Source organism: Micromesistius poutassou (genome assembly GCF_964030765.1).
Source record: "Micromesistius poutassou genome assembly, chromosome: 14".
Taxonomy (NCBI): Eukaryota; Metazoa; Chordata; class Actinopteri; order Gadiformes; family Gadidae; genus Micromesistius; species Micromesistius poutassou.
This window is the reverse complement of record NC_140284.1, coordinates 2,764,379-2,790,047: the sequence shown is the minus strand read 5'-3', so window position 1 is coordinate 2,790,047 and position 25,669 is coordinate 2,764,379. Positions and strand designations below refer to the sequence as shown.

The 25,669-nt window shown below is 45.2% G+C and overlaps 3 protein-coding genes across 6 annotated transcripts in view; all 3 read left to right on the top strand.

The window, feature by feature from the left end:
• The window catches only part of plcd4b (phospholipase C, delta 4b), an 18,969-nt gene extending 10,689 nt beyond the window's left edge, over nt 1–8,280 (top strand). For all 4 annotated transcript variants that reach the window (XM_084478384.1, XM_084478385.1, XM_084478383.1 and 1 more), the window contains 7 exons: nt 922–1,071; nt 1,810–1,966; nt 3,812–3,928; nt 4,915–5,093; nt 5,880–6,012; nt 6,835–6,984; nt 7,300–8,280. In XM_084478384.1, the coding sequence (XP_084334510.1) occupies nt 922–1,071; nt 1,810–1,966; nt 3,812–3,928; nt 4,915–5,093; nt 5,880–6,012; nt 6,835–6,984; nt 7,300–7,391 (978 nt within the window). In that variant the 3' untranslated portion in view covers nt 7,392–8,280. The remainder of the gene's footprint in view (nt 1–921; nt 1,072–1,809; nt 1,967–3,811; nt 3,929–4,914; nt 5,094–5,879; nt 6,013–6,834; nt 6,985–7,299) is intronic.
• A 3,249-nt stretch (nt 8,281–11,529) lies between these two features.
• vtcn1 (V-set domain containing T cell activation inhibitor 1) lies at nt 11,530–14,069 on the top strand (the record flags this gene model as incomplete). Its single annotated transcript, XM_084478279.1, has 5 exons — nt 11,530–11,561; nt 11,723–11,787; nt 12,201–12,569; nt 13,021–13,272; nt 13,954–14,069. The coding sequence occupies 5 exons, from the start codon at nt 11,530–11,532 to the stop codon at nt 14,067–14,069; spliced, it is 834 nt and encodes a 277-aa protein (XP_084334405.1).
• Nucleotides 14,070–14,518: 449 nt separating this feature from the next.
• On the top strand, nt 14,519–22,823 carry trim45 (tripartite motif containing 45). Its single transcript, XM_084478310.1, has 8 exons — nt 14,519–15,285; nt 15,638–15,926; nt 16,594–16,739; nt 17,880–18,196; nt 19,281–19,410; nt 20,338–20,452; nt 21,305–21,431; nt 21,757–22,823. Exons 1-8 carry the CDS (start codon nt 14,750–14,752, stop codon nt 21,912–21,914), a joined length of 1,818 nt encoding a protein of 605 aa, XP_084334436.1. The 5' UTR covers nt 14,519–14,749; the 3' UTR covers nt 21,915–22,823.
• The last annotated feature ends 2,846 nt before the right edge of the window (nt 22,824–25,669 follow it).

Here is a 25,669-nt window from a genome sequence, read left to right as displayed (position 1 = left end):
TCCTTGGTCTTCTTGGTGTTGAGTTCCAGGTTATTGTTTTTACACCACGTAGTTAGAGGTTGAACCTCCTCCCTATATGTTGTTTCATCCTCATCTCTGATCCGGCCCACCACAGTGGTGTCATCTGCGAACTTGATTATGGCATTGGAGCCATAAACAGGGGTGCAGTCGAGAGTGAAGAGAGAGTAGAGCAGAGGGCTCAACACACAACCCTGCGGCACGCCAGTGTTCAGGGTGATAGTGGAGGAGGAGAGACTCCCCAATTTAACAGCCTGGGGTCTGTTAGTGAGGAAGTCCATAATCCAGTTGCAAAGTGAGTTGCTGATGCCAAGCTGGCTGAGCTTGGAGATCAGCATGGAAGGGATCACCGTGTTGAATGCAGAACTAAAGTCAATAAACAGCATTCTAACATATGTTTTGGGACTATCCAGGTGGGTGAGTGCTAGATGGAGCACTGTGGAGATAGCATCCTCTATTGATTGGTTGCGACGGTAGGCAAATTGGTATGGGTCCAGTGAAGGGGGCAGGCAGGATTTCATATGTGAGAGGACCAGCCTCTCAAAACATTTTTGCAATGATGGGTGTCAGTGCAACAGGGCGGAAATCGTTCAACAGGGCGGAAATTGTTCTTATGTCTTATGTTGTGGTTGACTGTTCATGTATTTGGTGAAACTGAATTATTAATCAATGACTAAACATCCATCAATCTAATCATCATTATGCTTCATGTCAGAGCACTTAACAGGATCAATGTTTACAGGAATAATTGGCCAAATATTTAGGAAAAATCTATGAAGAATTCGATTTACAACCTGAATGGATTACGGATAAAGGATTAGGCTTCAGATTTCTTTAGAATTTCTTCCTTTGAGTTTGAACTTGACCACTAAACAGAGTGTTTACTGTTGTTGTTTATCACAGGACCTAAAGGGTAAAATCCTGCTGAAAGCCAAGAAGATTGGCTGTGAAACGTTGACCGATGAAGTGAGCGACGAGGACGAGAACCCTGACCCCGACAGCCCCTCTACGGATCAGGGGTCCGCAGAATGCCCCCCCGACTCCAGCAAGAAGGTAGAGACTATTTTGGCTGAATAAGCTATACTTTCTAGAATAACTGAAAAGCTGTGTCCTTTGCTTACAAAGTCATTGCAGATGGGATTGCTGCTAAAGGAGCAAGACTTGCTCCTAGAGGACTTGCACCCACATACCTCCAAGAACTCATCACCTTACAGTCCACCACCCGCACCCTCAGATCCACCAATACTCTGCTCCTCCAAGTCCCTAGGACCAGGCTTTCCACCATGGGAGACCGAGCCTTTTGCTCGGCTGCACCACGCCTCTGGAACAGCCTCCCAACCCAGCTGAGGGCTGCTCAGAGCTTAGACTCTTTTAAAACAGGCCTGAAAACCTTTTTATTTAGAAAGGCCTTTAAATGTTAACCACATAGTGATTTTAACCCTGCTTTGTTGTTTTTATTGTAGCACTTTGAGATCGTGCCGATGAAAAGTGCATTACAAATTAAATAAATTATTATTATTATTATTATAAAGCCATGCCTTCATAAATAATGGACCCATAATAATAGCAATAAATATTGCTATTATTATTGTTATATTTCGTTAAATCCTATTGCATATTATATTATACTTTTGTATGTTCTTTTGTTTATAATATTTTTGATACTATTTGTCCTTGCACTTATTAGATTTTTCTTTAATCCATTGGAACTTGTGAAACCTCCAACTCTACACAGTGCCTTTAACATTATCATCTAACAGACGTCGCCCCCTTTCTCCCCGATCCTCCCAGAAAGGAAAACTGAAGATGTCTAGAGAGCTGTCAGACCTGGTGGTCTACTGTAAGAGTGTCCACTTCCACGGTTTCCAGCACGCTCAGTTACATTACCAATGCGACGAGATGTCGTCACTGTCCGAGTCCAAAGCCAGGAAGCTGGCTAAGGAAGCAGGTAACACATAGCATCTCATAGCTCTCAGTTTTGATCTGCCTCTGGAAACAATTTGACAGTCTTACAATTAGTTTCTACAGTCATCATATTAACCTGCTCCATATTAGATTAACGGCTGTGATTGGCCAGCCCCGGGCCAGATCTTATGGAAATCTGTCTGAACTGGAGGGGGGCCTGACCTAGCCTGGTCCTACTTCATTTCATTTGCACAGAGAGTCTGGCCACTCTCCATTCACAAACGTTAACTCACTTGAAGGCGGGTGTCTGTTGGAGTTTAAAACTATTGGATCTGCCCAGTGCCACTCTGGATCTGCCATAACCAATCGCTGACGTTTGACTACGACTCAAACCAGCGCACAACCTCAACGTCAATGTTCTCAACCACTCCCTTTGTTCGCTGATTGGACGGACAAAAAATTGGCTGCAGAAAATCTGCGAATATACCGCAAACCCAGACGTAGTACTGAAGGGAAATGAAAATTGAGCGGAAGTACGGAGGCAGGCGGAGCCAGGCTAGGCCTGACCTATATGCCAGAGCTAATAAAACATGAGCTTGCAGATTTGTGGGGGATCAATATGGATGTCTGTGTATATTCAGTCATGTGACCACCAGGACAACTCCTGAGCCTCTCTGATTAATGTCAATTATAATCTAGAGAGGGTGTTTATGTGACTGTAGTTCATATTTCTGAACTGAGGCCTGTCTCAAGGTGAAAAGTTATGGGGCCAATCCCAAAGTCCGGACTCACAGACTTTGCTGCGTGTTCTCGCAAAATAAGAAAGACCTGCGGTGCCCCGGTGGCGCACTGGGCTAAGGCGCATTCCATGTTAGGCACAGTCCTAATCTCAGAGACCTAGGATCGAATCCGGCCTGGGTCATTTACTGCATGTCCTCCCCTCTGTCTTCCACACTTTCCTCTCTATCTCTCTCTATAATAAAGCTGAAAAAATGCAAAAAAAATCTTAAAAAAAAAAAATAAGAAAGGCCTTACACTTACCGAGCCCTTTCTGTGAGTCTGCGTCAGTGCAGACTTAACCTAAGGGAATTACCCACAGTTCAAAGCGTTGTGATGTTTACCACGGATACCATAGGGAAATCTGGAAATTATGAAGGTAAACAATAACAAACAAATGATTAATAATTAAGAAAGTTGTAAATATTGAAAAATATGTTGAATGAGGCAGCCTTCTCCTGTGCCTTGGCCATGTGTAAAGCAACAAACTTGAAATGAAAATTCCCAAACCGGCAACCGGCAAGTTTCAGCAACATCTTTGTCATTAAACGTTGGCAAGGTAACATGTTCTCTCGTGAAGTGCTGTCCCAATCCCATTTTTACCTGAGCATTTTTATCTGAGCCCATGTGGCCTCACACACTCACTCACTTAAGTTAATTAGCACCTAATTAACTTAAGTGACTTAAATTATCAATTAAGTCTGTGAGTCCTTAGTCCCAGGGCTCACTTTGAGATTGGCCCATGGCATGACAAACGTAGGTGTTAGGTCAAAACACTAATTATGGCTTTGCTCCTTTTATGTACCAGGGCCCGGGGAGTAGACTTATCACCGGTTTAGTCTACTCTGGCACTGGTACAGGAACAGACCCATAATTAGTGTGATGAGCAACACCTGTGTTTGTCCTACAAGTATGCCACTGTGAAAAGTGTGTATTACAGCTGGTATTGCACAGCTGCAATTTAACTATTGTAAAAAAAATAAAGTAAAATCTCACGTTGATTGATCATCTGTTAATTTCTGCTAAACATTTGACACGTCTACATTCATGAATACATTTTAATTGTATTTATTAATTATCCATTATTATTTGTCATTGTTACATTTTCCAGGTGCAGATTTCGTGCAACACAACATAAGGCAGTTGAGCCGTATCTACCCCAGTGGGCTGAGGACGGTGTCTTCCAACTACAACCCCCAGGAGCTCTGGAACGTGGGCTGCCAGATAGGTGAGCACTGGCCCTCTCTACAGCTGTGCTCGAAATCGTCGGATATAGCGCACTATATAGGGTGATATAGTGCACTATATAGGGTGATATAGTGCACTATATAGGGTGATATAGTGCACTATATAGGGTGATATAGTGCACTATATAGGGTGCTCGCCATTTTGTAGTGCTGTTCGAATTCTCAGTGGTTAATTTCATTCATATAGTGGACTATAAAATACCCAAAATTTGAGTGAACATACGATGTTCCCTACATGTTTGCTCCCGTATACCACAATGCAATGTGGGCGCAGATTACTGACGTAAATGACATTCAGAAATGTTCAGAGTAGTGTCCGAATTATTGTTTGTTCGTTCCCTATATAGTTCACTATATCATAAACACTATATAGGGAATAGTGAGAGGGAATGGGGAACGATTTCAAACACAGCTTATGAGGATCAGAATTCTCTCGTTTCTGTACAGCGGTCAAGAAAGATACTGATGTTGAAGATACAAGAAACTGATCGTTTCCTGTATCTTATCTTTGATATGTTTCAAGCAAATATCATTGAGGGATAAAATGATGACCTAATTGATAATTAAAATTATACATTTCAATTTAAATAAATATACAGTGTGTTTCTGTTGATAGTTAGTAGTATGGGATGTGTGAATTGGAAATTAAATTAGAAAGAAAAGTGTGAAATTGCAGAATGTACCTTTAGTCACATATTTTCAGAAATGTGTTGAGATAATTTTGAAAGTGGTAATTATGATAAGATCAGACGGAAAGTTGTCTTTATGCCATCCAAGATCATAGACTTAAAATATAAGACCACACATATGAAGAAAGTGAAATGAATCTATTGTACCTCTCAAATACATCCATTCCAATTTTTGCTATTTTAAGACATTTTTTTCCCGAAAGCATAAAAAGCGCTCTATAAAACGTTTGCTTTGATTAGATCACCATGTGCTCACTGTGTCCCTGCTACTCCCCTAGTGGCGCTGAATTTCCAGACGGCAGGGCTGGAGATGGACCTCAACGACGGGCTGTTCCACCAGAACGCCGGCTGTGGCTACGTCCTGAAGCCCGGCTTCATGAGGAACAGTGAGCTGCCTTTCGACCCCGAGACGCCGCAGGATCACAGCAGCTACGCTCCACTACGCCTCTCCATACAGGTCTGTGAAGTCTGGTTCCGAGTGTTGTTGAGTCCCATTCAAAAGGTTCTGGGTCTGAACCCCACAATCAACTCCTAAATAGCTGATTTTCGCAATGAATAATCTTCATTCCTATACAGCATAAAGGGGAAGGGTATTGTGTGGTTATAGGGTGTTTGATTCTCAGCCAAAACGTTATGGGTTCAGAACCCAATGTCAGAAGTCTTCTTGGTGGCATCCTTGAACCATTTTGAACGTGGTAATGTGAAAGGTTCTTTGACTAAAATAAGACCTTCATTAAGAAATTAGGTGTAAAATCCTATGTTTTTTTGTGAACTCAAATTTTGTGAAATCAAGTCACATTTTTTTTGTAACGTCGAAGTACCTCTTCCAAGGAACTTTGACTTCATGAAGAATTTCAGTCTGGGCAGCGGTTAATGTTGATGGCTGCATAGAGAGAGGGTTAAGCTTCTTGGACACTTATAGTATAATACCAAGGTGTATGCCACATTTCATATACAACGTCACTCATTACAACGCTCATACACAATGACGGTACTATCTTAAGAAAAGTATGAAAAAGTTGCCGTCAGTCGTAACCATGGGGATAACACATCCCTCCTCCTTCCTAGAACGCTCAGCACAAAACATTTTTTTTTTATCTTTGGATTTCAAGCTGAATCACAGCGATTCACTTTGGGTAAAAGCGTTTATGTTGTGTACACAGTGACAGTATACACCTTCAATCTAACAACGTATGTATAGCCATGTACTCCAGTGACGGCGTGCCTTTCCACGGTCACCCAGGTCCTCAGTGGGCAGCAGCTCCCCAAGGTGAAAAAGAAGGAGGGCTCCATCATCGACCCGCTGGTCAGGGTGGAGGTCTACGGGGTCCCCCAGGACCTGGCTAAGGAGGAGACCAGCCACATCCAGAACAACGGTGAGGGAGCGTGAGACAGAGTGGATCTTAAACGCCTGAACCCATAAGAACGCTATCATTTGGTGACTCTAATGGCTGTATTCATTTGGCTTAGTGGTTCGAGTAATAACCTCCCAATTAGAGCCCGACCGATATATCGGCGGGCCGATATTATCGGCCGATATTAGGCATTTTCCAAACTATCGGTATCAGCATTTATAATGGCCGATAAATGAATATTTAAAAAAACAGACGAAACACTGCTGCATAGTTTGTCCACCAGAGGGCACTCTAACGCCGCAACCCGCCACAAGCCAGAGTCGGGCAGAGCGAACGAGTTATCCACGACATCATTCATCGGTGAAGTGTGTTCATAAGACATACATTGCTTGAATAACGATTGAAATAACATCCTCATCAGTTCTCTAAACTGTTTATAAGCATGATAAAATTCATGACGTTATCCATTGCTTAATTATAGCTCTTTTACACGTGTGTAAAATCGCGAATGAACGACGCGAGTGTGTGGACACGAACGCCCACTCGAAAAAAATCATTTGCAGCAGCATATGACGTTATCCATTGCTAAATTATAGCTCTTTTACACGTGTGTGAAATCGCGAGTGTGCGGACATACGCATCGCATCCTTCAGTAAAATGCCTAACCCTGTACACCAGCTCCTTAGTAACATCCAAAACGTTTTACTGTTTTACTTTAAGTCGCTTAAGCTTGAGGTGTCTACTAAATAGTTCCACATTAAACAATCATAGTGGTATGCAGGAGTACAGTACTCACCTGAAATATACAACACTTCTATAACCCTAACCCTTTTCTTCCTGAAGGATTTAACCCTGTGTGGAACGAGACTCTTAACTTCATCGTCCACAACCCGGGGCTGGCCTTGGTTCGGTTTGTGGTGGAGGACCACGACAAGGCCTCCAGGAATGACTTCGTTGGCCAGTTCACCCTTCCCTTCACAAGCATCCGACCAGGTAGGGATGAGCTTGAGGAATGACATATGCCATAAAACAGTAAACAACAGCATAAAAAGGTCAATCAAATAACTCCAAAGTTACCAGTAGTTCTGAGTTAAAAGTGCACACACTAGATGATGATGATGATGATGATGATGATGATGATGATAGATCGAAAAGGACCATGCATATTAAATCCGAACAATATTGAAATAATTAATATTATATGATCATTCAATATTTATTAATATGTAATGAATCGATACAATGTGTTAAAGATTAACATTAGCTGGCAATTAATGATCCAATCACTGACACACCTCTCTGTCCAAGGTTATCGCCATATTCACCTCCTGTCTAAAGATGGGACCTCCATCCCCCCCGCCTCTCTGTTTGTCAACGTCAGCATCTCAGAGCTGACATGAGTGTGAAGGAATAGCATGAAAGACATCATGCTAATGCAGCACGTTCAAATATCTTGAAAGATAGCCTTAAGGAAACGGCAATGGCATCATTCCATTTCTGAAATGCCATTCCAAAGCAAAGCGTACTAGCCAAGTATAACGAGCCAAACGCCAAAGACAGTATTTCCATCTCTCAAAAAAAAAAAATACCCTCTGTGTATTATATCTGGGAGGACCAGAATCTACTATGAACGAATTGTAACATAGAAAACAACCAAAGCCAATCACAGTATGTTAGCAGAAGACTGGCTTGACTCTGTCGAGGGGAAGCAGCATTAGTAGTATTAGTGGTGGTCTGGACTAGTGGATTAGTATTAAAGAAGTATTATTGCATGGACTGGATGGCTGCCAGGAAACTGCACAGACTGTGACACTTTCATTCCACTGAGCTCTGAATTCATGAAAAGACAAGACGGGTGTCATGAAGGTAAACGTTACAGAGTATGAAAATAATTATGAAACAGTATTATGAATATACTGGTCCTCCAAAAAAAAATCTCTCAGATTTTACAATGAAATCGTCTATGATCAAACTAAATGCACTAATGAGCATGTCAAGTGTGGCCTTTTTGTTTATAATTGAAACATACCTTACAAAGTGAAATATCATTCTGTGTGGTAAAAAGAAGTGACATATGTTTTGTTCTATGTAGAAAAATACTTTATTAAATGGTTTAGCACTACAAAAGTTTTAAAACAAATGCACATACATGCCAACTAGCAGTCACTGTATTAAATGACTTAAGCACTGTATTGAGCTTTTAATTGAGAACTAGGATATATAGGGTCATACTGTATGTCATGTATACTGTAAATATATGTATATACGCGTATATATGCTTGTTATGGATTAAACTAATGTGATTCTATCTCTTTCTAAGTGTCTGTCTCATGATTGGAAGCTGTAGGACAGCAGGAATACACGTCATTTTGACAGAATGTCAAATATCAGATTTAAATATATGATTTGAGAAATGTGAAACTAAAACGCTATATCCTTTCCATCCCGTTATTACACGTTATTACAGATGTGTTTTTACCAAAATAGTTGTAATAACTACAGTAAATACTACAGTACACACACATATCCATCTTCAAGTTATGCTAGCAGGCCTTCCTAAAAATCTCTTCAAGGACCTTTTTCGATGGCTAATACTTCTTTTTCAGTTTTCAGTTTTTCCAAATTATTATGACTTCATCACCCCTCCACAAGGGAAAAAAATAAGTAGAGTGAGCTATGGAAGTTGACCATGTTGCAGAGGCTGTCGGGGCAGACACAGACCCTCCCTAACTATAAGTTCACTTCCCAACATGAGAACTGTCTGAATCCATTCTACTGTTGGGAATGATAAAGGGTAAGGCATTGAGTGATCTCGCAATGGCTACAGTATAGGGCAGAAGAGGCTTTCTGGTAGCATCTCCAACCTTCTGGGTGTCTTGACAATCCTGCTATATTCAGGTTGGTGTCGAGTACAAGTCCAGTAAAACGATGACCAGACTTGTTCTGAGTTCTCTTCCCTCGTCACTTTTAAGCCACCTACTCAGGTTGTTTTAATGGTAAATGAGTATGATCTGAATATTTGAGTGGCAATGTTAAATATGTGTATGCTTAGTGGCCAGTGGCATGTATTACACCATGGTATTAGTTTGGCTGTTTTTGCAGTTGTATGTATTTCCAAAAATGAGTGCTGGACATGTTTGCTAACTAGTTAAACATTTTTTTAAATGTTTGCTCTTCAAATAAACCCCTGAGCTTTGTTAAACCTTTTTTTATTCCATGTTTTTCAAATTTCTGGTTCTTTTCCTATTCAAAGTTAAGGACTTCACCAGATACCTGGAAGTAGGGTCAAATGTTAGCATAACCGCCATCTTCTACCAGTTGGACACAAAGGACGGCACTGTGGTGAACCCACACACCTTGGGTGTTAGGGTTTGGTCATAGGGTTAGGGTTTCCTTAGTTAGTGTTTGGTGTTAGGATTTTTCTTGGACCGTATTTTTTTCATCAAAGTTGCTTGTTGATTTAATGTTAGCTTTATAATAATGAAACAGTTGTAATGTGTTATTCCTCTATGCATAGTGTTGGAGCCATTATGCTACTCTTTTGTTTTAGATTTATTTGGTGAAATGCAGTTTTGTGTTTGACCAATAGGTGGAGCCTTGGCTCAGGGGAAAGTGAAAGCATATAGGTAATCATCTGTTACGGCCAGGTGGATGTAATTTGGGGACAGCAAACAGTTTTCTACCGTGTCAAGGTGTCAGTGACTATTTTTTGTTCTGTACCGAACTGATTAAAATGAATTAAATAAACACCAATAAATGGGTCACAGCATTCAAAGAGATTGGAGGTATTGGACATTGATTATTGGCACCAAATAACACGCATACGGCGTGATCACTTGAAATATGAAAGAGGTATGATGATAGTACGTTCAAAATACACTTCTATAGGCCTACTAATATCAATTGAACTGTAATGCCTTTTTAAGTATATTTCAAAGACACTGGTGATATAATGTTTGGAATGCTAGAAATCCTACTTTTCACTGGTGTACTTCAGTACATTTAAATTTTGTCAAAAGTTCAGCCAATTTAGCATACTATTTACACTTGAAGTATACTTGTACTTGTACTGTACTTTTAAAGTAGTAATTAAGGTTTCATTTTGGTATACTTGAATGCGACGAAATTAGTACAAAATACAGTCACATACTAAAATTTTACTTAGTACATCCTTTCAAAAGTATAGTTGAAGTATAATATTTTTCACAGTGTACACTGTGGCCCTGTATACACCAGAACACGCACAACGCACAGTTTAAGCCTGTGAGAGACAAAGGGGTAGTTAATAAGAGATCTCCACTAGATTTGACAAATTTCAGTTTTCAACAATAATCTCTAAAAAAAATCTCTAAAAAAAGTAGTTACATTTGGCAGTTTTGGATATTTGAGATGGATTTGCATATTAACCTTTGTGTGGTGTTTAAAACGATTGTCTGTATCACTTATGCAACCATTCCCATCTGATAGAAAACATCTTTGTTTGCATAAAATATTTGAAATCAGTCACAAGGCCTGTGAGGACATGAATCTGAACTGCAAACCAAACGCATTTGAAAATGCTTCAGTTCAGGTCCAGTTGTTGGGATTGCCAAGATTGGTCTGGGTGTATTCTTTTTACTATGGTTGTGGCATACTGGAATTGCCAAAAGTCACAATGTAAGTATGTGTGAAGTCCTGTTCAAAAAGAGTGAGATGGGCATATTCTGTGTGAGTTAACAGAAAGAAAATGAAAGACAGAAAAAACTCAAATCCTTCAGGGTCTCGTCTTCACTGGACCTCCAGGAGGGGCGAGGCACTCCAGGGGGTGAGCCCGCTGAGGGGCCGCATCAACTGGAGCACCAGCAGGGACGCCAGCAGCCTCTGGATGTCCGTATGCGCCCGCACGCCTGCACACACACACCTACACACACACACCTACACACACACACACAATCCTGCTCAACTGGGTCCAGAAAGAAACGCTACCCCTTTCTGCTCGTGTTTCACACAAACACGTATAAAATATCACATGAGAGGAAAAATATCCTTCTATCGTCATTTGTTAATTTTATGGATGTTGTCATCGTCATGAACTGTACTACTAAGCCCCAGGCCCCTGCTAGGCCCCAGGCCCCTCCTAGGCGCCGACAGAGATGTCGTAACTCTCTCTAAGTAGCTCTGGCCAAACAAAGCGAGAGGCCACGTGATCAGGATAGTCTACAGGCATTAAGTTCATATTCAATACATCATTTATTATAAATGATAAAGATTTATCTTTAATACAACCTGGCAAAATCAGTAAAGAATCATTTTAAAGAGGATTCCCTTGCATACATAACAATTGGAGCAATCCAAAACATTTTCAGATGTTTGTTCATGGTCGTTTCCGTTAAATAATATTGACCCAGGGAGTTAAATTACACGACACCTCCTGCCTGTCCAAACACAGTGCAGGAGCCGTTCTAGGAGAGCAGAGCATTCCGGAACAGGTGGACTGCAGAACAGAGCTGTTCACCTAGACTTGGATCGTTCATTCTCTCTCCGTTCCTGTCAGCAACCATGGCTACATTGGGTAACATCATCTTCTGGAGGTGTGCCCCTATTTTAACCTCGCTTGAAAAACCTTAATGGCCCTTGGGGAATTGTATTGTTAAGAATTTTTAATTCTAGCGTGTTCTATTCTAATTCTATACATACTAAAGTGATTCAACGTGGCCTCATTATTTCACTGTCTGTCTTCTTCTTTTTGCAGTATGATCATTCTAATCGTGGTTTTCATGACCCTCATCATCTTGATCCTGGCCTTGGGTTTGAGCAGTAAGTCTTCACTATGCCTCTTCATGTCTGCTCATCAGCGACTCTGTTTCTGTCCTAAACCAAAAGGTTGTTTGCTCTTGGCTTCATGAATGGAATGAGTCTGTCTGCCTGCCTATCTTTCTTTGTCTGTGTTATGTCTGCCACCAGTCTGCCTGTTTTTATTAAGGCTTTACTGTCAGCTTATCCGTCTAATTGTTTATCCATCTGCTTATCTTCTATCTGTCTACCAGTGTCTGTCTGTCTTTATGCCTACCAGTCTATCCGTCGGCTGCCATTTGCCTCTCTATCCGTACGTCTGTCTACCTGTCTATCTGTTTGGTTCTGTCTGCCTGCCTGTCCATTCGTTTGTATGTCTGTCTGTCTGTGCTGTTGTCAAGGTCAGTCGTAAAAATCAAATAGCTGCTGTGTTCCAGATTACTCCTCCCCGCCCTCGAGCGTCGTGAGCAGGGACAGGTTCCCAGTGGCCCTCCTGGGACGGGACGTCCTGCTCAGCTGTCACCTGACGGTGGCAGCGGCCATGCAGGTGACGGGTGCTGTGGCAGTCACCTGGACTAAGGCCAATCTGAGCGGTGAGGTGTACAAGTACCAGAACGGCGCTCCGCAGCTAGAGGACCAGAACCCCCAGTTTAATAGAAGGACCCGAGTGTTTCCAGACGCCGTGGCGAGGGGAAACGGCTCCCTGCTGATGATGGCTGTGAGGAGCAGCGACGACGGGGTATACACCTGCAGCGTCAGCTCCTCCAACCTCGATGGGAGCGTCCAAATCCATCTCAGGACAGCAGGTCTGTTCTCCTCTATCCAACATGGCACCACTCAGGGTAGGGTCTAAATCTGTCGTTTGGTGAAGCCTGAGTCAGTATTTAGCTCATTTTTTAACAGATATATGCATATGGCATATGCTTTTTTTCCGTTATTTAATTGGTTTACCAAACTAATTTAAGCTTGGGCCATGGTGCCTCTTTAAATGCTGATCCATGAAGACTGATCTTGGAAATGCGAGGCGAGGAAAAGTGCATGTGTGCATGTGTTCGTGCCTGTGTGAGTTTCCAAGATCGAGCCGATAGCATGTTATTTTTACCCACCACTTTACAAAGGTATATATAGTAGTCAGAAATAATCTTTTGGTGCTGTAATAAAGGCATAGCCACACAAGACGTCTTTCAAAGTATTTCAAACCACAGGGTGGATCTCCAATCTCTGCTTGTTCCCTGTGGTTCCCTGTCACCATTCCAGCGTATTCCACCCCCACTTTCTCCGTCAAGGATGGCACGGTGACAGCCATGGGTTCAAGATGGCAGCCGGAACCTCGGGTGACTTGGTTGGACTCCAAAGGTACCGTTCTACAGGGGACAACTCAGTTCACCGAGAATGCTGCAGGGATGTACAGTTTCGTCAGTAATCTGAAGCAAGTCAACGTGTACACGACCTACACATTCAATGTGAAGAACCTGCTGGTGACATCCACCTCAGCCATTAATGTAACAGGTACCCAGCATACACTTTCCATACAAATGTTTCTTTGGTGCATTTGTTCAAATCCAATTGGATACAGTTGGGTTTGGACATACTATTGGTTAACCTTTAATCTATAGTCCAGATGCAAACCACATCATAGAAATAAGCATTGGTTTAATTGTAATGTGGTTATACGACAACATGTGCTGTGATCTTATCCATGTGATGATGATATTATGTAAGTGATGATCGTAGAGATGATGAGATAGTGAATGTTTGGTGATCGTATACATGATAATGTATAATATGATAATTACATAATGTGTGTTGTGATCGTATCCATGTGATGTTGAGTTAATGTGAGTTGTGATGTTGAGTCAATGTGAGTTGTGATGAGTTGTGAGTTGTGATGTTGAGTCAATGTGAGTTGTGATGAGTTGTGAGTTGTGATGTTGAGTCAATGTGAGTTGTGATGAGTTGTGAGTTGTGATGTTGAGTCAATGTGAGTTGTGATGAGTTGTGAGTTGTGATGTTGAGTCAATGTGAGTTGTGATGTTGAGTTCATGTGAGTTGTGATGAGTTGTGAGTTGTGATGTTGAGTCAATGTGAGTTGTGATGTTGAGTTCATGTGAGTTGTGATGAGTTGTGAGTTGTGATGAGTTGTGAGTTGTGATGTTGAGTCAATGTGAGTTGTGATGTTGTGTTTTGTAGGTTCTGGGGTTACAGAAAAGACCACCTTCAGCTTCAGCACCAGCGGCGGGGCGTTCCTCTCGCCCTCCAGGGGTCTGCTTCCTCTCTCCGGTCTGCTCATGTATGCTGTTGGATGAACATGACAACATAACACACACTGACACACGCCACAGAAAGGGGTGATTATGCATTATTAGGCATGTTCCTTGTAGAATATGTGGCCTTTAAAGGTTAGGGTTAGGGTTAGGGTTAGGGTTAGGGTTAAAACATAATGCTAGTCATGGACAGTGCAGCTCCATATGACAAAGGTATAAAACGGTTAGTGTACTGAAAGGTTTTTGAGTTATTGTTATAGTGTTACTATGTAATTTCTACAATGTCCAGAGATGTCCACGATTTTAATGTTATACATTCTGCCTAACGGTTATGATTAACTTGACATGATTGATCCTCATTATTAATAAAATACCTTGAAAACTGAGCAGTTAGTATCTGTTTGTGTGTCGTTCCTCTCCGTCCCCTAGAGGCCACGCCCCAGCCTCTCATTGGTCCCTTGGGCGGGCGTCATATGTCTCTTGGAGGAGCAGTAACTTTAGCCCAGTTTTCCCGAACGAAAAGTAGTAGTTTTAGTTTACAGTGGGATTTTAGTTCATTCCTGATTAAATCATTGTTTTGGATACACGGTTGATTAAAATCAAGTAGCTTCTATGAAAACAAAGTAGGATGTAAAAAAAAAACTGCCAGACGGAGAAGTTTGATTGGAAAAGGGGCGAAGAGTGTTGTGGCGATTTTGTTGGTCGCCTCGACTAACGTTGAAATGTCCCAGCCGGGGCAGAAAGAGAGCCTCGATCCTCAGTCTCATTCACCACAAGGACAGAAAGATAGCCTCGATCCTCAGTCCCATTCACCACAAGAACAGTCGGACTCCAACCAGAAGTGCAGAACCGAGGTAAACCCCAAGGCTGTGTGCAGGGTGTGTAAACGCCTGTATCGGGACCCCAAGATCCTCCCCTGTTTGCATTCGTTTTGTGCAGACTGCATTCGGCAGCTGAACCCATTTTCTGTATCCGGACCAAATGTCAAACAAACGTCGTTGAGTATGGACGGACAGTCACCCACCGTCAACCACAAGGTGACCACCGTCCTCTGCCCGGACTGTGACACCGAGGTTGATCTTCCCCCGTCGGGAGCGGACGGGTTAACCACCGACCACCTGGCAATGGACGAGGTGTTCCTGCAGACTCTCCTGACGCACAGCTTCGTGCGCTGCGACCTGTGCAGTGACGGGGACGCGGAGCTACGCTGCGAGGTGTGCTGCGTGAACCTCTGTGAGTTCTGCAGCCAAGCGCACAGGTAAGAGCTCGGAACCCCTCTTTCTGCTCACAGTTTAGGCCTGTCCTGTATGTAGTACCTACCCGGACCTCCCTGCCCCCTCCCCCCGTTCCAGCTGTCCAGGCCGCGCCGCATGGCGAGGAATGTGCCAATATAACGCACGAGTTCCAAGGATTTACCCATGGCATTTACCATATGGAAAGATCATCCTGGTCCAGCTACTTGACTTAAAGCCAAACATTAACACGCCGGTCTTAATCACTCGCCTCACTCCCGTCCACTCTATCTCAGTATATCTTTCTCTGTCCTCTCTTACTCCATCTTCCCGTCTGTCTGTCTGTCTGTCTGTCTGTCTCTGTCTCTCTCTCTCTAGGAGGCAGCGGAGGACGTCCGCCCACACTGTCCAGGACATCGAGGAGCTGAGGGCCCAGGGTCGCCTGTCTCGCCCCGTCCTCTGCTCCCTGCACCCCGCCCAGGAGCTCCGCCTCTTCTGTGAGTCCTGCGACCAGCCCGTCTGTCTGGAGTGCGCTGCCACGTTCCACCGGGACCACGACTGCAGCGCTGCACGGGACATCATCCATCACCATGGAGACCGTATCCGGGACTTGGTTGTCGGGAGTCTGCAGCCGCGCCTTCAGCGTCTGGAGGAGTCCCTGATGAAGGTGGGAGGCAGTTGTGTGTCGGTGTAGAGGGGGGGGGGGGTTGTGGGATCAGGTGTAGAGCGGGGGGGGGGGGGGGTCAGGTGTGTGTCGTGTAGATGGGGGGGGGGGTTGTGGGATCAGGTGTAGAGCGGGGGGGGGGGGGGTCAGGTGTGTGTCGTGTAGATGGGGGGGTCCAGTTGTATGTTGGTCTAGAGGGTGGGTGGGGTTCAGGTGTGTGTGTCGGTGTAGTGGGTGGGGTTCAGGTGTGTGTGTCATGTAGAGGGTGGGGTTCAGGTGTGTGTGTCGGTGTAGTGGGTTTGAGTGTGTTGGTGTAGTGGGTGGGGTTCAGGTGTAGAGGGTGGGGTTCAGGTGTGTGTGTCATGTAGTGGGTGGGGTTTGAGTGTGTTGGTGTAGTAGGTGGGGTTCAGGTGTAGAGGGTGGGGTTCAGGTGTGTGTGTCGGTGTAGTGGGTGGGGTTCAGGTGTGTGTGTCATGTAGAGGGTGGGGTTCAGGTGTGTGTTGGTGTAGTGGGTGGGGTTTGAGTGTGTCGGTATAGTGGGTGGGGTTCGGGTGCGTGTCGGTATAGTGGGTGGGGTTTGGGTGCGTGTCGGTGTAGTGGGTGGGGTTCGGGTGCGTGTCGATGTTTGTAAAGTGTCAGGAGTGGGAATCAACGTTCCACTGTGTTGCAGGTTGAAATCACCCAGGATGCCTTGCAGGCGCGGATGGAAGCCACTGCTGAGGATGTGCGGGCGTTTGCGCGAGGTTACGCCGCCTCCGTGGAGACGCACTGCGTGTCTCTGCTGCGACGCCTCGAGGAGCTGAGGGTGCAGCGCAGGTACGTGCTGCAGCCAGGCGCTACAGCCAGGTGTGTGACAGCCTGGTCTGTGTCACAGCCTGATGTGTGTTAAAGCCTGGTGTGTTTATATGTGAGAAATAACAGTGTGAAACAAAGCAAAGGGAATTCCATGTGTGTTTTTTTTTACACCTCCTGATAGCCCTCTGAAAGGAGCTCCTTATCTCATGTTTACAGATCAGAGCGGGGCCTAGGGCGACCGGTGACCACTGAAGCTGTTATTTCTCTACATTCCATGACCTCAGTCTATTTCTCAGTTCACTTATGTGTTCAGATGAACTCATTTCATAATTAAAGTGAAACGTTGCCGGCCGTATGAATGAATCTACCATATGGTTAAAGGAGCCATTATCTGGCCCGTGTGAAGGAATGTCAACAAAGGCCTACATCCTCGTGTGAAACCCGAGTTGAACCTCGGTTACTAAGCTCACATTACTTACTCTGACTTAGAGGTTAAAGTTAACTAATGAATACTACAGTTGGAGTCAAACACTGCCTGCTTTATGAATGGATTCCACACCTTCTTACACTGCCAAGCCGGTTTGGTCGCGGCTTGGCACGCACACGCCAAGGAACGTTCCTCTGTGTCTTTGCGCCGTAGATCGCACCGTAGATCGTCTTTCAACGTCTTTGTTTAATGCGACCGCATCACCTTCTCTCCCATGATGGTCAGCAGCTCGCGGATTTCACTGTCTCTCCGGTTAGAACTGGTCATGTTGATATCGCTGCGTTGTCTCTGTTGTAGAGACAGCGCAGCAACACCTCTACCCAAGCCCCCCCCCCCCTCCCTGGAACCGTGGAGCTGTCTAATCGCATTTACATCAAAATGAAACCGCCAATGTGTGTAGGGTCCGGGAGGGTAAATTGGGGCGCTAGCACAAACAGGCAATTTACCTCGGGCAGTGTAATCACGCGGACCATGCTGGGGAAAAAGGTGTGCATAAGGTGGGCATATTTGGCAGTGTAAAAACGTCTATAGAGTGGTATTGTGTGTTACAGAGATGCGTGTTACAACCTGGTGTGTGACAGCCAGGCGTGCCACAGACACGTGTTATCGCGTTGTCTTTAAAGTAAACCCCAGCTTGAAGCAGCCCTCTGAACCAGCGCTCCCCCCCTCCACAGGAACCAGCTCCACCTGCAGAAGGTGCAGCTGCAGCAGGCGCTGTCCGACGCTCGCGGCGGCGTCCGATTCGCTGAGAGGCTGCTGGCGTGCGGCTCGGACGCCGAGATCCTCAACGCCAAGGGCGTCACGCTGGCACGCCTCACCAGCCTGGTGGAGAGCGGCTACGACCCCAGCCCGGCCACGGTCGCCCCCGACGACAGCAGCAGCATCCACTTCCTGCCTGGGGAGGGTGCGGGGGAGGTGGACGGGTACCCAGTGGTGGGGGTCATCCAGACGCAGACGCTGGACCTCAGCAGGTGCACCATCGAAGGGGACGGTAAGGCTACTGGAGCTGTCCTACCATAGAGAGATGAGCCCCATTAAAGGGGTAATATCATGCTTCTCGACTTTCCCCTTTGCTTTAGGCCGTTATATGACTTATGTCAGGGATGGGCAACTTTCATGATTAAGAGGGCCACAATTTTTCGTCATCACCATCAGAGGTCCACATGACAGGGCGGGAGGGAGGGAGGCGGGAGGCGGGCCTTAAAGCGACATGATACAGAACAGAACGTTTTTGAAAGATGCCGAAATTGGTTTTGCAGAAATAACAGTGTGAGAATAATAAGGTATTCTTAACATACAGGCATTTAACCCTAGTACTAGTACCCCCAAATGCAATTATTAACCCTTAAAAAGCATGATATGGGATCTTTAAGGATAAACTAGGTCATCTTACCCATGAATGCGAACAGGTAGGCTGATGGCATTGGGGGTAGACCCAGGAACATTTTACCTGAAAGTAAAAAAAAACCACTATAATCATCATCCTAATTAGAGAATGTTGAGTATTATTGATCGACGCTTTATTGATCCCCATACCTTCATAGACTTGTGGTAATATTCCAAGTATGCTGTTGCATTGTTGGATATGGTCTACCTCTCATTGAGCCATTCCCTGAGGCAGTGATGGCTTTTCTAAGTAGTAGCTGACATTCCTCATCGCCATGGGAACTTTGAAGTGGGGATAACTACCGGTTAAAGGAGACTGGTGTGCGTGTGTACATGCTGACAGTGAGGATTTGTGTTCTTGCCGTCGCCTGCTCCATTATTAGGGAAGAGATGGTTAAGTTGAGGTATTAGGCTAGAGGTGAGACAGTTATCATTAGTTTGGTGTGCCTTACGGTGACTCCATTTGGAGTTACCGTACAGATGAGTGGTGGTAGAGAAGTCAGACTTACGGATATTCCTTATACATTTCATTAAGGAGCAGGTAGGGGGTTAGACATTCTGCTAACAGATGCCTGCATGGGGACTGCAGACATTGGGAGTTGAACACCCCGACCAGTACACTACCCTGCCTTGTATGAATGCGTGTACCCTGACCGGTCTCCTCTGCTCCATCTCCACCACCCCTCCAGGGGTGCAGCTGGGCAGACAGGGCCAGCCGGGTAGCTTCACCTTGGTGTGCCGGGACTCCGCCGGACAGCCGCTGGGTCGCGGCGGGGAGAACGTTCTGGTCAGCATCATTAACAAGGACAAGAAGAACTGGTATGACTCTAGAACACTGACACCATTTGACTGCACTTTGGCCCACTAGAGGGCGCCAGAGGTGATGGGTAACATTTAAGCCCCTTTTCCACCGACAATACCAGCTAAACTCCCCTCAACTCGGCCCGCCTTTTTTTGCTTTTCAATCGCCAAAATGAGGTACCTGGCACCTGGTACCTGGTACCAGGTACTTTTTTTAGTCTCCCCCCCCCGTCGAGGTTCCAAGAGAGCAGATCTGAAACTTTTGTGTGACGTAAACAGGCTGCTGGTCACTGATTGGCCAGAGTGACGCCACTGGACGAATAATGATGAGCGCAACGTCCGAGCGCGACACCCGACGCCCGGCATCTTTAGATACTAGCATCAGCGTTCAGTCAACAATAGTGATGGATTATTGAACATGGCAGGATCAGTGCGCAAAAACACGCCATGGACCGTGACAAAGGTGGAGACTCTCCTGTGCGTAACCCTGTCTGTTCATGTGTCGTGTGGTCACGTATGTGTCGCAGTTTCGCACATGTGTGCTATGACGACTCAACCACGTTGAAGAGGTACTTTTTAGATGGAAACACGACGTGCCTGGAACCAAACCAAGTCGTGGCGAGTTGAGCTGGTACTTTCGGTGGAAAAGGGGCATTGGAGGGTTTCAAACTTCTTAAGATAGGTCTGCTAAACAAGTAGTACAGTTGTGATTACGCCATTGATATGTTATTTAAGACATGTTATTTGATATTTTTATTTTATAGTAGTGTATCCGATTATTAATTTGATCCTTTTTTACTGTATTTTACTATTAATCAGAATTTAAAGCATATTATATTTACTTTACTTTTGATTGTAAAGATGCATTCTTTGAGTCTTCACATTAATAGCTGCTCGATATTGGCTTAAAGAGAATCAATACATAATCAGTGACTTTCTCTCCAGCATGGTGGAGGCTACAGTGGTTGATAACAGCGACGGTAGCTTCTCTGTTTCCTACACGCCGGCAGAACCTGGGAGCTACTCTGTGTGGGTCTGTGTTAAAGCACAACACGTCAAGGTACAGCTTTTACCTGTCATTCATATTTTTATGCCAGCCACTAGCATGTATCCCAATTAGAGAGCAACTAGCCTTTCTCTTGCTCTGCTCCGACTTGAACCATCCTTGGATAACAACTAGTAGTAACTCTCTAACAGTGAGCCATGAACAGGATAATACTACATAACTGTTTACAAATAAATATGCATGTGTCTCTCCCTCCCTCCCTCCCTCCGTCCCCCTCTCCCTCCCTCCCTCCCCCTCGCTCTCCCTCCCGCCCTCCCTCCGTTCCCCCTCTCCCTCCCTCCGTTCCCCCTCTCTCTCCCTCCCTCCGTTCCCCCTCTCCCTCCCTCCTTCCCCCTCTCTCTCCCTCCCTCCGTTCCCCCTCTCCCTCCCTCCTTCCCCCTCTCTCTCCCTCCCATCCTCCGCCCTCCCTCCCGCCTTCCCTCCCTACGTCCCTCCTTCCTTCCCTCCCTCCCTCCCTCCCTCCGTCCCCCTCTCCCTCCCTCCCTCCCCCTCCCTCTCCCTCCCGCCCTCCCTCCGTTCCCCCTCTCCCTCCCTCCTTCCCCCTCTCCCTCCCTCCCATCCTCCGCCCTCCCTCCCGCCTTCCCTCCCTACGTCCCTCCTTCCTTCCCTCCCTCCCTCCCTCCCTCCCCCTCCCTCTCCCTCCCGCCCTCCCCCTCCCTCTCCCTCCCGCCCTCCCTCTGTTCCCCCTCTCCCTCCCTCCCTCCCCCTCTCTCTCCCTCCCATCCTCCGCCCTCTCTCTCCCTCCCATCCTCCGCCCTCCCTCCCTCTGTCCCTCCTTCCTTCCCTCCCTCTCTCCCTCCCTCCCCCTCCCTCCCCATCCTTTCTTCCCTCCCCCCTCCCCCCCAGGGTTCTCCCTTCGCCCTGACTGTGACCAGGCGCTTGAGGCGTCATGCCGGAACGTTCCACTGCTGCACCTTCTGCTCCAGCGGGGGGGCTAAAGACGCCCGCTGTGGCTGTCCTGGAACCATGCCTGGTAGGACACACACACGCACAATCGCACAAAAGCACACACATTCACACTCGCACCCGCACACTCACAGTTTGATGGAATGTGCTAGGCTCGGTCTGGTTGTCAAATCGTTCCCAGCGGATCTTCTCAAAAGTCCTGGAAAATGAGTATCATCTTGTTTCATTTTCTCCCTTAACATCGTTTCCCTCCCTCACTCCTCCATCCCCTTCCTCTGTGTGTGTGTGTGTGTGTGTGTGTGTGTGTGTGTGTGTGTGTGTGTGTGTGTGTGTGTGTGTGTGTGTGTGTGTGTGTGTGTGTGTGTGTGTGTGTGTGTGTGTGTGTGTGTCAGGAGGGTTCCAGGGCTGTGGTCATGGGCATAAGGGCCACCCCGGGCAGCCTCACTGGTCGTGCTGCGGGAGCACACAGGAACAGTCTGAGTGCCGGGCCCCTGGCCCCGGGCCAGCGACGCCGACCGCACGGGGCCGACTGCGCACAGTGGAGCTCTGAGCCAATGGAATCATCACGCCATGCAGGGGGATGGCGGTTAGGAACGCTAATCACAGCCTTACAAGCAAGCTTGTGAATGGGAAGAAAGTAGTAAGCCACTTTTTAGACAGAACTTTTTTAAACAGCACTACACCGTTATAGAGGTGAGGAAAAGATGCTTGTATATTGGTGATCTCTTCTGAATTTGTTAATTATCAATTTGCTAAAACTAACTGTAAAACCCAGCAGACAGATATGTATTTAGTAGTTGAACTGGATTACGTATGTCTGTTAACTATTCTAGCCGTCCTTTCCACCAATGGGGACTCGCCAAGTGCCAATGAGTCATTTCACAGTAGTCGTGGTTACTTGTTGCACCCAAATTTATTGAGAAGAATATTGACTGGAGGTCAAACATATTGAACTCCGTATCACATACGGAGTGAATTGAAAAAAAGACTGGAAATACACACATCTGTATTATCTCTAATGCTAGTGTTTGATTTGAACCCCAGTGCATTATGGGAAAACTATGGGAGGAGCCTTAAGCCGTTTCTCAATACCAAGTACGCGGACTACGTACTCGCGGACTTGGAAGTACGTACTTGGCAAGTCCGGACTTTCAAGTACAGACTTCCGAGAACGCGAGTACGCACCTGCAATTGGAACAGCAGCGGACTCGATGATGCATCCCCACATTTATGTGTCCTGTGTTCTCATGTGGATATACAAGGCTGAGATTCACATTCATTTTTATCCCCCCTCGAATGTTAGGTCTACTACAAAGATATACATAAACCTAGTATATTTTATTAGTATTTTTGTATGAACGTATGAACACTGCCATTATTTATGTTTGTGCAAATCCCTCACAATCCTATGTTTTTTTTATCCACTGGTCAAAAACGTCTAGGCGTACATATTAAACATTTGTATCTGTTAAAATTAATCTGTTATATGAAATAAACCTATTTTAATTTGTCAATATTGTAATATGCGTCCTTTTTTTATTAAAATTGCATACTGTTCTACATTCATCCACTAGGGGGCAGACTACAACAAGTCGACCGTAGTAGAACCCGTTCCTGTTAACATCTGTAGACTTCAAACGCATTCATCATGTAGCGTTTAGCTCTCAACACTTGTTCTTACAAATCATTCATAATCAGTTTTCTCCCTCCGTTCCATTACTGGAGCAATTTCCAGCTAAGGAGTCGCTAATAAATACTGCATTATCATAAAACATGTTTCAAGCAGGGAATGATTGCAACTCTTAGTATGAATGTTTGATGAAGCAGGCACCAACCTCTGAAACCCATCAGCCAGACGTCTGAGTGGCGACATTGCCTGGCGACACATATCGTTGGTGAGGGATGCTACATTGGAACATGTGTGCATCTACAAAGAAGGACCACTGCAACCCACACACACACTCACAGATGGTGGTGGTAGAGAAAAATAGAGCTACAGCATTTAAATTGTGTATGTTTTATCTTTCATCTTAGGTTTCTTGGCCTCTTTAACAATGACACATATCCAACATTTCTATTATTAAGCTAGGTTTAAAGCTCAGTTTCTATCGTGCTCATTTTATAGGTTATCCGTCTCCCTTCTCTGTTTTTATTCCCCGAAAAATGCATCCTCATAGTGCATCATCAATGTCAAGATTTAGTTTTTAGTAACATTGGCCCATGGCAAATTACATCCTGTGACTGTTCAAATTCTCTAAAAGTTATAAAAACAATGCATCCAGCTAAGCCATGTGCAGGCTTTTGGGTCTTTCGTTTGAAAAGTCTGTTCGCTGGTTCCCAAAGTGAGGCCTTGTAAGGAGGGCTCATGCCAACAGACCACAGCTTGACCCCCTTCTCCCCAGCTGACTCCCGGTTGAGCTCTCAGAGCTACTGTACCTTCTAAGCAGCGTATGCAATGATCCTGACCCCTTACTGTCTCTACTGACAAATCCCATATCGTCGCATGCCGCTTCCCGTGCCCTTCCTCTTCTCTTGACCTCCTTCTCTTCCTCCTCTTCTCACCTCCTGCTCTTCCTCCTCTTCTCACCTCCTGCTCATGGATTGTGAGCTCGTACCCTTTTGACGCAGTTAGGTTTGAGAGTGAATGACAATGACTGCACCAGTAGCATTGTATTCTACTGCTGTAATACGAAACCGTTGTGGACCACCAGCAAGTCAGTGAGAGAGTGACTCCCGTCCCCCTTCAGCACTTGTTGAGGACAACTCGCATCACTTCATTTGATTTCTGGATCCAACTTTAATTTGAGTACCATTGCCTGTAAGTGGCTACTTGACATTGATTTCTTGGCGCCCGATTCCCTTTAAAATGGTGTGAAATCAAATGGTCATCCAGCGAGTGAGGACGTAAGTGTGCTCAAGAGGCGGAAATCAAACGTCTCTGTCTGGTCAGTCAAACGTTGGTTAGGTGGTCCCATGGACGCAATTTCATGTTTATGGCGCCGCTGACATACAGCTGATTCAGAATAGCCTGCAAAACAGACAGCATGCCTACAGTCCTCGCCAAGTTGTGTGTTTGACTTCATCTTCATTGAAGTGTGCCATAGAAGATCTCATTGTCATGGAGACAGAGGGACGAGTACCCACCAGAGTGTGTGTGTGTGTGTGTGAAAGGCATACCAGGGTGGTTGAGCTTCAAGACCCAACATGTACACATTGAAACAAAACCCTCAGACTACCCTCTCAACTTGTTTGAATAATTGATTTTAATTTAATCAAATGAGTGCAGCATGAAATATTCACTGGTGTCACAGAATGTAGTTTCTGGAACAACGTGGCATTGCATTTCATCGCATACTTATTTGGGTGTGTGAAAGACTATGTGTGTCCATAATTCCCATCAAATATTGATCATCACCAAAACATCAGACCATCGTGTCGCCAGGTTCTTCTTTGGATACATTTCATGTCATGTAAGTTTATGTACAAATTCCATTACAACAAGCGTTCATTCTGAAGAATTTCAATAATTATCGTTTTTGTTGTTCTTTTATACTTCTGATCTATTACATTTAAGTAGATCCCAATTGTTCCACACTACTACTACTACTACTACTACTAGCTAATATTACAAATACTACTACAAGGTATCTTGCTATCAGCAGGGGTACCATGTGTTCTTCGTCTCTGCTGCCCTTGATGAGATTATAGACAGAGACCCCTCCAGGTCATAGTGTGAACACAGTATGTAAAGTCATCATAGACGCTCACAGGGGCCTTTGGTCTAGCCCAAGCCTTCTGACTCATGTACTGACTGGGCACTAAAAAGGGGCTTCGCCACCTCTCAACCGAGAACATGCAGTCGTAAAAAACAAGTAGGCCCACTTATAAACACAAGGAGTCCCCATTGGCTCAGAGCTACCGCTATCGTTCTTGGAAGACAGCAAAAAAAATAAAAAGGATTATCGAATAGGGACGTTTGTCGTGACATGACCTCTGTTGAAAATGACAGTAGAAACAGATGGCAATAGTTAGCTGAATACTTTGACTGTGTGGTCTTACTAGCTTGCTCGGGTCAATATGATGCTAGTTAAACCACGGATATTCTTGAGTAACTCAGCCTTGGAGGGATGGGTAGCGCTGGGCTGCTATGGATCAGGTCTTTAATGAGCAGGTAGGGCTCAGGGCATCTCTAGGAGGACTGCAGTTAGGCTGCGGACACCTGGGATAGAACCCAGAACCTTTTGGCTTGTTGCAGATTGTTAAATAATAACACTCTTAATAATGAGGAGTCAGTGTACTGGTGTC

Coding starts and splice junctions, on each gene's coding strand:
- trim45 (XM_084478310.1), top strand. CDS start 14,750: ATGTCCCAGCCGGGGCAGAAAGAGAGCCTCGATCCTCAGTCTCATTCA. Junction 15,286..15,637: donor TTCTGCAGCCAAGCGCACAG/GTAAGAGCTCGG, acceptor CTCTCTCTCTAG/GAGGCAGCGGAGGACGTCCG. Junction 20,453..21,304: donor TTAAAGCACAACACGTCAAG/GTACAGCTTTTA, acceptor CCTCCCCCCCAG/GGTTCTCCCTTCGCCCTGAC.